The sequence below is a fragment of the Panicum virgatum genome, chromosome 7K (genome assembly GCF_016808335.1).
Source record: "Panicum virgatum strain AP13 chromosome 7K, P.virgatum_v5, whole genome shotgun sequence".
NCBI classification, from domain to species: domain Eukaryota; kingdom Viridiplantae; phylum Streptophyta; class Magnoliopsida; order Poales; family Poaceae; genus Panicum; species Panicum virgatum.
In genome coordinates, this window is record NC_053142.1 from 38,671,702 (window position 1) to 38,687,184 (window position 15,483).

Here is a 15,483-nt window from a genome sequence, read left to right on the forward strand (position 1 = left end):
TGTTGTTCTGCACGATTTCGGCAAATCTTGCGCTTGAGTGAGCAAGGGGATCTCGGTTCTTTCGAACTCTACTAGGAAAGGGAGCTAGCTGCAGCCTACGTTTGGCTCGGTCGACTGCATCGAGATCCAGAGGTGTTCCTCCATGTCCTGGGAGAGATTGGTTAGGTTAGGCGGGATCCGGTGAAGATATCCGGCATCATATGCTGGGACTGAAAGTCTGAAGCCACTTTGGGATTGGACCAGCATCCTCGCGAGTGGACGCCAGCGGGCAACCTACGATCGGCCTGACGCGCGGCGCATCGTGTGCCACTCGCTCGGACCTCGATCTTGGAATGTTTTTCATCCATAGGAAACTAGGAACGAGTTCTTCGGGTTCCATCGTGTCCGTGGAAAGCTGAGGTCGGACAGTGAGGTGAGTGGTGAATCTCGCAGTGTCTCGGTCCGACTGACAGAGGCAAAGGGCGTGACCCTGAAGAATCAACCGCAGCTAGTCTTCGTGTGCCTGACTGTTCGTTCTGCGCATTTTCAGTGAAATCTCCACGCGGGCTTTGTTTGTGGACAGGGGTTCTCTTTAGCCTATGAAAAGTTGAGTGCAGCATCTCTTTGGCCTATGAAAAGCTAGATCGGATGGACAGTGAAATGCATCCAGGTTTGCCTCCTTTCCCTGCTTGGAGATGGAGAGTTTGCTGAATATATTCACCAGTTCTCACGTCGCTTGTTGGGTCTGAAACCCCTTCGAAATGGACTGGCATTCACGAACGAGTGCCCGAGCCTGATTACCAGTGTCGGCTGCATCATTGCATGCACTGTTCAACCGAAAGCAATCCTATTTGCAGTCGAGAAATCAGAGACCTTTTTTGAAAAATTAGAAATCAGAGATTACACATTTGTTTTGGATGGTAACCTGCTGATGTCCTTCTGAATTTCTCGCAGGCCTCGTCAGGTGCCTTCAGACTACGCGTCCATCCAAATTCCAAACCCGACGCAACAATTGCCCACGGCTTTCCACGCGCGCACCAATCTCAAAGCGGGGCATCTCAGCGCACGGACGCCTCGACGCACCTCAGGAACCCTTCCAAGCTCTCCGCCGCCGACCCGCCCGGCGCCTCCCACGCGGCCGCCATGGCGCGCGCGATCGCCGCCGCCTTCCTCCTCATCTCCTCGCCCGTCGCATTCTCACCCATCACCGTCCGCACGGCCTCCGCCACCTTCTCCTTCTCCACCGCCGAGCTCTCCAAGTTGCCCCTCGCCACCTCCACGCAGACGCCCCACTCGGCCACGAGCTTCGCGTTGAAGAACTGCTCGGCGCCCAGCGGCCACCCCAGCAGCGGCACGCCGCGGGAGAGGCTCTCGAGGACGGAGTTCCACCCGCAGTGGGTCAGGAACGCGCCCGTCGACGGGTGCGCCAGGACCCGCGCCTGCGGCGCCCACCCGCGCACCACCAGCCCCGCGCTCGCCCGCGCCGCTCGCTCTTCGAAGCCGGCCGGGAGCCACTCGGGATCGAACGCGCCCTTCGCGTCGGACCCCAGCGGCGGCCGGAGCGCCCAGAGGAAGCGGCGGCCGCTTGCCTCCAGCCCCAGCGCGAGCTCCCTCATCTGATCCGCGTTGATGCTGTTCTGCGACCCGAAGGATATGTACAGCACCGAGCGCGGCGGGTGCGCGTCCAGCCACCGGATGATGCTGGCGTCGCCCCGCGAGTCCGACAGGGCCGGCGCCGCGAGGACCGGCCCGATCGGCCACGGCTGGACGCCGAGGCTTCTTCGGAGCATGTCGAGGTCGGAGGGTTCCAGTTCCCGGACGGTGTTGACGAGGACCGTGTCGGTCTGGAGGCAGAAGGCGATGGCGCGCCGGAAGAAGGCCGTCCCGGGGTCCGCCCCCGTCGCCGGGAGCATGTACCTCGGGATCTGCGTGCGGTGGAGCACGACGCCCGGGAAGTCCTGCAGCGGGAACTCGTCGGCGACCGTGCGGGCGTGCGGGAGGTGCTCCCACGCTGAGAAGAACACGGCGTTGCCGAACGCGCCGCCCGGGAGGAACACGGCGTGGGGCGCGCCCCGCGCGCGCGCGACGTCGGCCGTCCACCCGAAGAAGGCGTCGGAGACGATGCAGACCGGGGGACGGGAACCGAGGCCCGTGAGGAACTCCTCGAACGCGGGGCGGAGCGACTCGGAGGCCTGGAAGAAGATGATGAACTGGTGAACCTGGATGTCGGCGAGGGACTCGGCGCCCGGGGGCAGGCCGTGGTCGGCGGGCGAGAAGGGGAGCGCGTGGAGGCGCAGGGGAGGGGACGCCGGCGGGAGGGAGAGGGAGCTGAGGACGCCCCGGGTGGAGACGAGAGTGACATCGAGCCCCGGACGGCGCGCGCGGAGGCCGGCCAGGCGGAGGAAGGCGGGGACGTGGCCGTGCGCCAGGAAAGGGAAGAGGATGACGTGTGGGCTTACCTTCTCCTCCGCCGCCATGGCGATGGATGGAGGCGCTGATCAGTTGGCTGCGTGGGTGGGTGGAGTGGACTCGAGGTCTCGAGCACTCAGCTGAGCCGCCGGCGACTGCCGACTGATGCCGCCGCTTGTGCTCTGAAGCTGTGACGAAAGGCTGACGCGCCAATCTGTTGGAAAGTCACCGTCCATTGCCAACTTTTTCTATGGCGTCCAATGGCAATGGCCGCCAAGAGGGTCGACTCAACAGCAACGAGAAGAGGCTAAAAATAGACGCCAATTGACAATTTAACAATCAGAGACTGCATATGAATTGACATTGCACCAGAGTTTTTATTGGAGCAGATCACAGACAACGCTGACTGCTTGGCTTGTCACCAGACACCAGTATAGCTTCTATAAAATTGCAGACACAACACTGGGACGTATGCAGATAACAGCTGGAATGTCCGAGGCACAGAATTAGCTGAACAATGAACATCTCCAGAGCAAGAGCTCTTCATCCAATGTTCACGTTAGTCTGAACTCATGGACAACTTTGCGAGAAACTCCATACAACACGTGGCACCGTATGAAACTATGAACTGCTATTATTATTTTCACTGGAACTGTGTGAAACTATGAACCACTATTATTTGTCACTAGAAAATTACTGACACAAAGAATGAATGCAGACTCCCAGAACCCTACCATCAGCAACTAGAAACTAGAAAAGGCAGAAAAAAAGGGTATTGGCTTTGACTAATTGACCATATTATAAATACATCATGAGTTATCCTTCTTTGAAGAATCATCAGAGGCAGGTGAGGAGGCAGAGCTCACCCTGGTCCTATCTTTAGACTCGCTTAGCATAACTACAACATGCCGCATCGGTGGTCTCTCGTATGGAGACAAGCTAGTACATAACAAGGCAATTTTCAAGACCTCGATCATATGATCGACGACGCTTTGGTCTTCTAAATCCAAATTTTTATCAAGTATCCCTGGACCCAAAGAATTGTCCCTGATGTAGTTTTTCACCCATGTTACCAGATCACCTCCCTGTTCCAAGGGTTGCACGGGTGCACGCCCAGTTAGCAGCTCCAGCAGCACGACTCCATAGCTATATATGTCACATTTTTCAGTAACCTTCATGGTATAAGCATATTCTGGTCAAAAGAAGAGGACTATGTTAGTACTTCATAGTAAACATCAGCATACATATGAATACAGAGATAAGGCATTCAGCTAGCATTTCAGGATATCAGGTCTTGACTCTTGAGATAAACATTGGAGATCACCAAAACATGGAAACCTCTAGCACAATCACAGTCACATCTTACTAAGGTTTGAGGAATAATTTGTTTTATTAACATTAATATAAAATCTAAATGACAGCCTAAGCTTAAACTTTCTTCTTAACCCATTTTGATGCGAAAACCAACATAATAAGTTGCAAAGTAACTCCATCTCCAATAAAGAACAATTCCATTTGTAAACAGACTATAGCATAAACTTTTGACATTGGTCCTGAGTAAATTATGCATATAGATACACCTACATACAGTAACCTTTGTTTCACTAAAAGCTTAGAGTAAAGAGCATAATAAAAGATAAATCAGCAGTGGGCATGCAACAGAAGTCCACTCAAGTCCAATAATGAGATGTCAAGTAAACCTGAGACTCACCTGGGGCTATATAGCCGTATGAACCTGCAATTGCAGACATTGACTTGGAGTATGGCATGTCGATCACCTTTGCCAACCCAAAATCACCAACATGGGCTTCGAAGTTCTCATCAAGTAAAATGTTATTGGATTTGATATCACGGTGGATGATGCGAGGCTTGCAATCGTGATGCAAGTACGAAAGCCCTTCAGCCGCTCCAAGAGCTATCATGAAGCGTGTCTCCCAATCAAGTGAAGATGATGATTGCCCATGAAGTAGCTCACCAAGACTGCCTCTTGACATGTACTCATAGAGTAGAAGGTTGGAACCTTGGTGGTATATAAAACCGTACAGCTTCACAATGTTACGATGCCTTATCTTTCCAAGAGTCAGAATCTCTGCACGAAAGCTGTTGTCCGTGTTGCTCCCTTCCCTGTTAGAAGCAAGCTTCTTTACTGCAATTGTCTGTCCAGCCTTCAGGATGGCTCTGTACACCGTACCACAAGCTCCCCTTCCAATAACACAACTCTCATCAAAGTTATTTGTAGCAGTGACCAATTCCTGAAATGTATACGCATCCTTAGGAGAAACATGCATGTTCGAACCAGCTGAAAAAAGTTGCTTGTCTTGCAAGGGTGCTACTGTCTCCATTGGTTTTCTCATATGGTACACAATTATTGCAATAAGAATAAGTGAAATCCCTCCAATGACAGCCGCAACAATTGCTATGATCTTGCCCAAAGAGCGACTGACTGAATTGGATGACTGGGAACTAGATGATGACTGGGATCCACATCTACCAAGTTGTCCACCACATAGTCCTTTATTTCCAACAAAACAGGACACAGCCATATTATCAAAAAGTGGTATTGGCGGGAGGGCACCAGCGAGATAATTGTAGGAGACATTGAGCTCAAGCAAACTGGACAGATTGGCAAATGTAGATGGGATTTCACCAGTCAGCTTGTTGTTATTAAGAAACAAACTTTCCAACAGTGCAAGGTTACCAAGCTCTGATGGAATGTTGCCAGAGAGGTTGTTGTAGCTCAAATTCAAGGCAATCTGCAAGCTTGACAGCAAGCCCAACTCCTTTGGGATTTCACCAGATAACTGGTTGCCACCAATCTGCAGTGCTGTCAAATGTGATAGTTTACCAAGAATGGGTGGTATCTGGCCAGTTAGCTTATTATCAGCAAAAGATAGCAGCTCCAGTTGTGGCAGTCTACCAACTTCATTTGGCAACGAACCTTCAAAGCTATTCTGGCTGAGATCAAGTCGTTGCAACACTGTACAATTGAAAATTTCCAGTGGTATGTTTCCACCTAGTCTGTTAGATGAGATATTGAAGACAACGAGTTTTGACAAATTACCAATTTCTCGAGGCAACTCTGACGTGAAATAATTATTTGTAAGGTCTAGCCTTTGCAGAGACTTGCAATTGCCTATCTGAGGAGGAATCGGGCCACTAAATTTGTTTCGACCCAGCTCAACTGTTGTCAAATTTACCAGATTGCAGAGATCAGTAGGGAAGCTTCCTGTCAGACTGTTGTTGCCAAGACGAAGCTGCACCAATGGTTTACAGTTTGTGATTCCATGGGGAATGTTCCCTGTAAGCATGTTAGACCCCAAATTCAACAAAATAAGGTTTGACTGCCTGCAAAGATCTTTCGGTATCTGCCCGGTAATACTGTTGTTTGAGAAATCCACCACCCAAAGTCGGCTATAAATGCCAAACCTTGGAGGTATGTTGCCTGTGAGCTTATTGTTGAAAAGTTGCAATTGGATTAGATTTCTCATGTACTGAAATCCAGCTGGAATCGGACCAGTGAGTGAATTGATTGATAGATCAAGTTTACTCAAGTTTCTCAGCCCACACAACTCTGTAGGAATAGAGCCTGTAAGCTGGTTCTGGAAGAGGTAGAGCAAATACAAGCCTGGTATGTTGCCCAACTCTTTCGGTATCCCTCCAATTAAGAAATTCTCTGAAAAGTCAATCTCTTGTGCAAGAGAAAGATTCCCAATGTCAGATGGAATTGTACCATTTAATGAGTTCCTGTAAAGGTATAGCTTCTGAAGATTCGTGATGATCCCAATTGTTGCAGGTATGGGACCAACTAGATTATTGTCATAGAGGGCAATTGTGCCAAGACTTGTACAGTTTCCTATCTCAGGCGGAATAACACCCGAAAGCTTGTTCCCCCATAGGATTAAGTCAGTCATCAATCTCAACCTACCAATCTCTTTAGGTAAAGGACCCTCCAAATTGTTCTGTGCAAGACCAAATACAGTTATGTTCAGGCATTCACCTATCTCAACAGGAATGTTGCCTGATATAAGATTCTGACCTAACCGAATATTTTTCAGGTTCTTCAACTTGCCGAGTGAATGAGGCAGTGAACCAGTGAGATTATTACTGTAACCTACCAAGTCCTGAAGTGATGCCATGTTACCAATCTCATCAGGTATCGGACCATGGAGCTTGTTGTTGCACAGATTAAGCGTGACCAGCTTAGCTAGCTTCCCGACCTCAGGGGGAATTATACCATTGAAGTTGTTGTTGAACAAGTTAAGCACCTCCAGATTCGACAAATTCCCAATCTGTGCAGGGATGGGACCATAGAATCCATTGAAGGATAGATCGAGCCGCGCCAGCTCAGCCAGGCCGCCAATGCTAGGCGCGACGGTGCCCGACAGGTTCATGTTGTTGAGGTCTAGAGACACCACCGCTGGAGTTGGCGCCGACGAGCAGTTGACGCCCCTCCACGCGCATGGTGTCGGATCCCTCGCGTCCCAGCTATCCAGGTGGTGGAGGGTGTCGACCATCTGGCTCTTCAGCGCCAGGAGAAGCCATCCTTCATGGTTCAAGCCCTGGGAGCGGGAGGCCAGCAGAAAGGCCAGGGCCACCCCGAGGAGCAAAGCCCGGCGCTCCATCCTTGATCGAAGATTCACGAATCAAGGAAACCAACTTGCTACGACCTTCTGCGCTCCCACATCGCCGTGGCTGCTGGATGGCTTCCTGCACAGGACGCAAGGAGCTGTAAGAAGACGGACGCAAGGAGCTGTAAGAAGACGGCGCGAGATGATTGTTTCTGAATTTTCAAGGCTCCAGCGGGGCAGTAATCTACTACAGAACAGAACAAAGGAACTACTAGCTTTGCATTGCCATTCCTCAGACAAAATGACACGAGCAAGCAACCAAATCAAGTGAAGACAGAAAACCAAACAATAAAAGAAAAATCGGTAGCGAACCAGTAATCGCCTCCTAGGAATCGAGAAGCTCACGCCGCGACGAAGCGCTCGCACCAACTTTGGCCCGATTTCTCGAGCAGAAGAAATGGCAACGCCGCTCTCAACTCCTCACCGACCGCCAAACAGGAGCGGCGCACGCGAATCGCACCGGGTCCCCAGAAAGAAGAAGCACGCACGCAGAGGCAGGCACAGGGTGGAATCCAAAAGCAGAGCGAGGAGCGCCGAGGAGGGGAGGGACCGAGACCAGGAGAAGAAAGAAAGGGAAACAAAAAAAACAAAAAAGGAAAATTAGATTCATACCATTAAAAGATTCAGATTTTAGAAAATTACCATGGAAAGATTCAGCTTTAGAAAATTAGCATCGAAAGATGGCTGCGTTGTTGCTTTCTACCATTCCAGTCAACTCCACGTTAACAGACCTCAGCTGCCACCTTCCTATCCCTATGACACCAGGGCCCCACTTGTCATCCCTAACCTCCAGCAGGCATGGCCAGTGCGGTGGAGGCCGCGGGCTCGGGCCCGTCGGCGCCGCATCCCTCCCGGCTATCGTCTCTCTCGGCAAGCTTCCTGCCGGCGCCACCATCACTCCTCTCCGTAAATTTCGCGTCCTGCCAGAGCCCGTGGCTCCCCGACTGCGTTAAAGTGCCTGGCACCGACATCCTGCACCCGCTCTATGACTGCGTCGGCGAGGCGTACTGTGGATGGTGCACCACGGCGAGCGGTACCGCGACGCGGCGGTCATACTGGTGAACACGTTTGACGCCATCGAGCCCAGCGCCGCGGCCATGCTCGGCCAGCCCGAGCTGTGGCGCCCGCCGGTGAACCGATCAGCCCGGTAACACAGCAGGCGACCGTTGGCGGCGGGGCCACCGGCTGCATGGGTTGGCTCGACTCGCAGCCCAAGAGGTCCGTGTAGTTGGTGTCGTTCGGCAGCAACGGGGCGCTAACCGCGGCGCAGACGGGCGAGCTGGTGCGCGGGCTGCAGCTGTGCCAACGGCGGAGCCAACCTGGGGAAGAGCTACTACTACGGGTTAAGAGGCAAAGACGACGCGCTGACCTGAGCCCGCGCGGGTTCCGGGGCGGGGCTGTGCTGCCGGCAAACCAGCTGTTGCTGCGCTCAGTGCGGCTAGGCTCTAGCTCTACTGCGGCGTGCGGCGTGCGGCACCGGCAGGCGCTAGATTGCTATATTCTCAAACATAAACTTTCAATGGTATTTTTCCGAATTTAGATTCTTTTGATGGTACTCAACCAATTTTCCCAAAAAAAAAAACAAAAGAGCTGAACTCCCTCAAATCACGGGATACCCCGGCCCGCTTCCGTCGGGGGGACCCAGGAGCACACCGCCGCGCACCTCCCCGAAGCAGATCTGCGAAAGGCGCGCGAGCTTTTTCCGCGCTCGCCCCCGAGCGAGCTCCGCACAGTGGGAGAGCAGCACCGCCCGCCCGACAAGGCGGCAAGGGCAACAGCGCAGAGCACCAGCTGGGGGAACACACTAGTAATGCGGACCGCGACCGCGCCAGGAGCTCAACTCACCCGCTGCCGCCGCGGATGCCGGGGTGGCCGCACTCCGCCGCCGCCGCTGGTGGTGGTTGTGGTGGTGCCGCCGCAGGCTCGGACGGGCCCGCGGCCAGCCCGGGCGCATCCACCGGGCGGGAGGGGAACGGAATGGGCGGACGTGCAGTCCGACGCGCGCCGCCGTGGAGAGGGAGAGGAGAGGACTGGAGGAGGTAGTGGTGGACGTGGGGGTGGGAGGAAGAAGAAGACTATAGAAGAGAAAAGAATTGGAAGCTGGGAAATGGCAGGCATGCACGCTTTCAAGCTCGCCCGCTCGCCCGCCCGCCCGCCCGCGATGGCGGCCGTAGCAATCGCGGGCGGTCCCTCTCCCCCCTCGATCTGGCCCTCCTTTTCCTTCTCCCTCTCCTCTCTCCATGCTTTCGCTGCCTTTGCTTTTCGTCCTAATCCGCCCGGCCCCACCCGGCACTTTTGAGTTCCATCCATGCCATGACTAGTATTTTTCCAGTTGGCTCCCTTGGCATGCGCCCCCTCCCTCTCGTGTCCCGAGTCAGGGTTAAAAAAACCGGCCGGAACCGGTCCGGTTACCGCGGTTACCGGTCTAACCAGCCCGGACCGGTTCCGGTTCCGGACGGTTTCAAACCGGGCCAAATTCAAATTTTAAATTTGAATTCCAAAAAATGGAAAAATCTCAAAAAAATCTTAAAAATACTTCAAATTGCGACGAATCTAATGGTGTCAAATTTTTTCAAATATTCGTTCATTTAGTATACTTTGCGAGCATTTGAAGTTAAACAAAAAAATGTGCATACAAAAGTATACAAATACAATGTAAAAGTAGTACAAAAGAGGGTTGGAGGGTTCATTTAGGCTAAAACATATTATACAAACATTCATTTAGTATACTTTGCGGGTATTTGAATTTAAACTAAAAAAATTTGAATTTAACTTAAACCGACAGGTTACTGGTCAAACCGGACCGGTAAACCGGTCTAACCGGACGGTTAGCCGTTCGAAACCGATATAACTGCGGGTTTTGAATTCAAATTTGAGTTTGACCGATTTTTACCGGTAACCGGTCAAACCGGACCGGTTAGCCGGAACCGGGCGCCAACGGTCAAAAATCCCTGGTCCCGACTCCTTTCCGGTCTTTATTTTCTTTTCTCCAGTTATTTTCCCTGTATTTAATACGTACTAGCAGTACTAGTATTTTTTTAAAAAAAAATACACTAGCAGCGGTGCACTGATTTCTGGTTGGGGGCAATTTGGCAGGCAGCGTGCATGAGCACTGCAGCCTGTGGAGTGTAGTAGCGGACGAGGACGAAGGTTCCAGAGCCGCCTGATTGCGTTCGATCGGATGCGTGTGTCCCTGCGGTCGGGGTTTTGGACGGGAGTTGGTTGGACTGGTTGATTGCGGACTTGCGGTGCGCGTGTCATCATGGCTTGGGAGTGAGATCAGCTATTGCGTGCTGCTAGCAGCCTTCTGTATAGCCTAGTAGGTAGACCGGGGGTGGCATGGCATGGCGCGGTACGTGACCGGAGCGGGTTGTTCCGTTGGGAAAAGCGGGCGGGGGCGCCGGTTCGGAACGGGAACGGAGCGGAGTTTGACTGCATCCGGCTAGTAGCTAGCCTCCCAGTACTCCTACCTAGTAGTACTAGAGTAGCGCACAAGGCGTCCAAATTTCAAAGGAGAGAGTACAGAGACTTACGTGTAGTTTTACTCCGTCTACGTCGTTTTCTAGACACCTCGTACGTACGCAGTGACACGATGGATCAGGGGCTCGGCGGGGGCACCGCCGCACCGGCGGAGCAGCAGGCAGCAAGGTGTGAAGGCGAGGAGAGGCCTGGTGAACGAAAAATTTGGGGCGCGGCGGCGAGCTGCGGACCGCGGACGCGGCGGCCGGCGGGGGTGGTGACCCGTGAGGGTGAGTGAGGCCGGCGGGTCGTACGTGCCTCGGGATACGCGGCCGAACGAACGGTAAAGAAAGGACACATGGTGAAATGGATCCCGCAGAGAAATGCGTGCGATGCCGCGGCCCGCGGACAACTCTCTCTGGGGAAGCACCCAGCACCCAGCACCCAGCACCCAAGGGCGTCGCGGATCGTGCCGCTACTCGCACCGTCACACACGGGTGCGGGTGCCTTCTAGTTTACTCGTCCCCCCTTTTCCCTGGACCGATGCGGAGGGGTACGGGTGGGCGGCGGGATCGCTTCGCTCGCCAGGCGGAGGGAGCCCGTCCACGACCACGACACATGGACGGTGGACGGACGGGGCCTGCGGGCTGCGGCGGCCGCCGCTTTTTCTAACTGTCGTGACAGTGCAACGGCATCACATTTCAGCATTGTATACTTCGTTGCAGTTTACTGCAGGGTTGTTCAAGTCGCATTCAGGACTTTTTTTCTGGATGATAGGCGATACTAGTGTCCTAGGACTGACTTCAACAGAGAAGGCAGTAGCATTTTTGCCTCTCCGGGAGTCACTGTGCACGTGAGGAAATACTTCCAACAGACGACACATCCATGGAAGGCAGATTGCCTTCGAGGAGAGAGGGGATGCAAAATTGCATCGCCTCTCTCCTCAAACGCATCTGCAGGGCCCTCGGAGTCCAACTACCTCGCCAACGCGCCACAGCTCGGAGTCCACCGTCCCCGCCATGGCCGGCGCCACAGCTCGGAGTCCACAGGAGGAGGAGAGAGGGAGGGCGCGGAGGTGGCCGGCGCGCCATGGCCTTCGCACGATGGAGGGGGAGGTGGCCGCCGCCTTGCCGCGCGACCGCCTCCTGGAGCTCCCCGCCCGCGTCCCCGCACCGGCCCCCGGCGGGATGGGGAGGAGGCGGCGGCGAAGGTCGAGCCCTGCGACTGCGGAGCCTCCTGGTGGCGGAGGCGGAGGCCGAGCCCTGCGCCGCCGCCTCGGCCTCCTACCCCTCCTCACCCGCCGCGCAGGCGCAGCAGCAGCCGCCCTCGACGCCGCCGCAGCCTCCTCGCCGGCGGCGCCACCAGCGCGCCAGGCTCTGGGCGAGCCGCCGCGCCAGGAGCGTGGTGGAGGAGCAGGAGCAGTCTGCGGAGGTGGAGGCGGAGCACGTAGCCCGCGAGCCAGACGCGGAGCGGCACGACGGGCCGCTCGGCTAGCGAGGCGGCGAGGATGGCCGCGGCGACGGCGACGAAGGCGAGGTTCCAGAGCACGACGACGGGCTTGGAGTAGGCCCAAGTCGGTCTAGCGCTCCTCGAGGTGCTCGGTGGACGTCTCCCGCACCGCCACGGAGGGCTCCCGCATCAGGCGCCGGCTCCCCGTGCGGCGGATGAACCGCGCCGCGCCGCGGAGGCCCGTGAGCCGCCCGAGCGGGCCGCCGGAGGACGACGGGGAGGCCGGCGAGGGATGGAGCGGCGACGACGGCGACGACGGGTCCCCACCGGTGGAGCGGCGCGGGGAGGGCGACGCCATGGCGGGAGCAGGGGGCGGCGGGATCCGCCCGCACCGGCCCCGTGGTGGGATGGGGAGCAGGCCGCGGTGGCGGGATCCGCCCACAGCGGGATGGGGCGCAGGCCGCGTGCGGGATGGGGAGGAGGGGGCGGCGGTGAGCTCCAGGGGAGGGAGCAGAGGAGGTCCGGCGCAGGGGGAGGGAGGACCGGAGGAGAGTGAGGGACGGAGAGGCAGATTTTTTTTGCCTGTGCTGCTGGAGATCGGTGTTTTTGCGATGGCGATGCAATTTCTGTACGCGAGGCAAATCCAGGAATGCCTCTCTCATTTTGCATTGCATTGTTGGAGTCAGTCTTAGACATGCTGGCCACTCATAAGATGGAACATGTGTCGTGTTTCAAAATGTGAGCATGCATCCGCGTACATAAACATTTTGTGGACTACTAACTTGTGTTGTTGTTTCATGAGGAAATATACTCATCAAAGATGTACAGGTTGTATTTTGTTTGTTGGAAAATGAATCTCTGTATATTCGATCAATGGCAAGCCGAAATTTTAAATACATCTCATGTAGTATGCTATAAAGCAATGCAGTTAGATTCATATTTTAAAAATGCTTCTATACTTTATTGATTTCAGCGTAAATAATGATATAATATTTGTGAGAAAACGGTGGTCAAATCTGACTTTGAAGACCGCACAAAAATGAAAAAGTATATCTCTTTGTTTTCTTGATCAACGGGAGTCACACTCAAATTTGACTTCAACGAATTGAATATCGATCGGTTGCCGCATAGTTCAAAGCTAGTGCTGCCCAACCTCAACATTTTAAAGTTTAATCTGCATTATTTTTCCTTTCAAAAAAAAATCTGCATTATTTAGCATTGGCTAGCACACCCGGACCCGACGTTGCTTACTTTTATCCAAACCATGACCACCAGCTAGCATTTTCATTTCCCAGGATTAAGAGGGCGTGTCAGCATCCTTGGCAGCATTCCTCACTACTAGATCCCAATCCTGAAACTCCACGTATTCTGCAGAGAAATATTCTTATTCCCTTCCACACAGAAAATGCAGCGGCGAGGAATCAGGCCGTGGCTCTGCAATCATCTGCCGTCTCCTTCGGTTGGGCAGGAAGGCCGCTCCCAAGTCCCAACTGCGAAAGCAATGGTCTGGTCTTTGGCGACGACGAACTTTGCGGATCTCATACACGCCGCCGATGCTTATCCGATCCTAAATTCAGATCACACACGAGGGTTTAGGGTTTCGCCATCCGATTTTCGCAGCAAGGAGGTGGGAAACCGAGAACGCCTCGGCGAGATGAGCACTGGATGCGGTCATGCGGCCGGTCAGCTTCAGCTAGCTGCTCCGTTCGCCTCGCCTCCCTTCTCGCGAGAACATGAGAGCGAGAGGCGCAGGGAAAAAGAAAGGAAAACGAGAGGGTGGGCGGGAGGGAGGGAGAAGGGGACGGGTCGGCGCGTTGCTCTCGACGACGTGGAAAGGAGAGGGGGCGGCGGGGACGGCGGCGACCGAGCGGCCGGGCTGCGGTGGGAAACAGAGCAGGAGGGCAACGATGATGGGCTTGTGCTGAACAGCGACGGTGAAGCGCAAACGGAGTCGCTATTGGTAGCAAAGACTCCGTAGCAAAAAAAGGTGCGTGTACGGACACACGCAGCACATGGTTTCAGGGAAAGCCGACCACTCACGATCACTCGTTTGATGATGAATATGATCCAGCTGGTGTGGCGCCCAGCCCACAAGTGTGATCCCATTTGCCAGCAGTTTTGCATGACTATAGATTCTTGAAATGCGAATGCGTTTGTTATCCAAATAATTAAGTATGTAACTTTACTAAAATGTACTTTATTAAAAATAATAAAGTGGTGGTTTTAGCTTTGTACTCATGGATTAGAGGGTACAGAAAAATAACATTGGCGCCGCCATCACTTTTTTTTTTTAAAGGAACGGCCATCACTATGTTGTCCGTGCACTTGTGAGAAAACAGCAGCTCATTTACTGACAACAAGATGGACACCATCCATTCAGAAAAAAATACGCTACAGTAATATGAAGAAACGGTATAATTCAGTTTGTGGTTGCAGAGAGATGTTTCAAGTTTTTTTTGGGGGGTGGGGGGGGGGGGGGGGACGGGGACTATAGTCTGAAATGGCTAAAATTTTGGAATTCAAGGTAATAGTAGCAGATGCGATTACGTTTTCAAAATCTAGCCGCACAATTTTGGGCATAGCTCTGCTAGCTAGGCTATCTTTATCATCGATCTAATCCTTTAACTGTTGCTAGTCCTATTCGTCGCTGCCAATCCTTTTGCACGCCCAAACCTAACTCTTCCTGCTACTTTTGATCGAGATGAACATTGTAAAACTTTTTTACTTGGATAAGCCTCTTTCTTCTCCCTCCGAAAAAGAGCACATGTATAATCAGCTTGCACTCCTCGTAACCCAATCATGATGGTCATCGAAAACGGAGATAAAGAAGAGGAGTGGAAGTAAAGCAATAATCTCACGTACTAACCAAGACCGGCGCTCCTCGACGCATCCATCATCTTATTATCGATGCTAAAACAAGTGGCCACGGAGGCGCTTACGTGCAGCAAGAAAGCAGTTCACGAGCAACGAGAGGCCGGCCGGGGGCGGCCGGGATCTCCTACGCACACACAGCACCGACTGATGACGACGTGTGCATGCGGCGTGCCTTGCCCCGCCTTTACCTTTCCTTTTCCTAGGTGTGTAGTTGAGACCAGCCTACATGGCACTAGCTTTTGGGCGCTTTCCCCCACTCTTTATCGCGCAATATTCCATCGCCCTAGCGAGGATCCGTCTTGATCCTATCCGGCCGCTCTTTTTGGCAAGCATGCTAATGGAACGGTGACTATGGCCGGCTCGCCCTCGAGATGACTAGATGACCGGGTGTTGGATGAAGCTGTTGAAGTATAAGTGAATTGCACGTTTTTTTTCTCGGAAAGCTTGATGCGCATGGCGTCGATGGTCTTATATGAGGTTTAAAGAGAGGATTTGGTTGTTGCCGGAAGCACAATCACAGGCTGAGCTTAGTTAGGGTTACTAGTAGCGGTAGCATGGTAGGATCGATTCAGTGTAGTGTTATGTCAGACCGATCGTGCGTAGATTTCCTGAAGTGACGACAACAGCGGCGGCATCATGTGTCGCATGTGGCCTAGAGGCGCAAGTGGCGATGGCGAATGGATCG

General features: G+C 53.7%; 1 protein-coding gene and 1 pseudogene across 1 annotated transcript; both read right to left on the bottom strand.

The window, feature by feature from the left end:
• Nucleotides 1-829: 829 nt before the first annotated feature.
• Nucleotides 830-9,146, bottom strand: LOC120642600 (probable leucine-rich repeat receptor-like protein kinase At5g63930). The gene is given in 4 exon segments (XM_039919194.1): nucleotides 830-2,636; nucleotides 3,234-3,580; nucleotides 4,100-7,095; nucleotides 8,862-9,146. Coding segments are annotated over 3 exon segments (4,857 nt in total). The 5' UTR covers nucleotides 7,011-7,095; nucleotides 8,862-9,146; the 3' UTR covers nucleotides 830-1,037.
• A 2,023-nt stretch (nucleotides 9,147-11,169) lies between these two features.
• Nucleotides 11,170-12,307, bottom strand: LOC120640227 (annotated as a pseudogene).
• Between the last annotated feature and the right edge of the window lie 3,176 nt (nucleotides 12,308-15,483).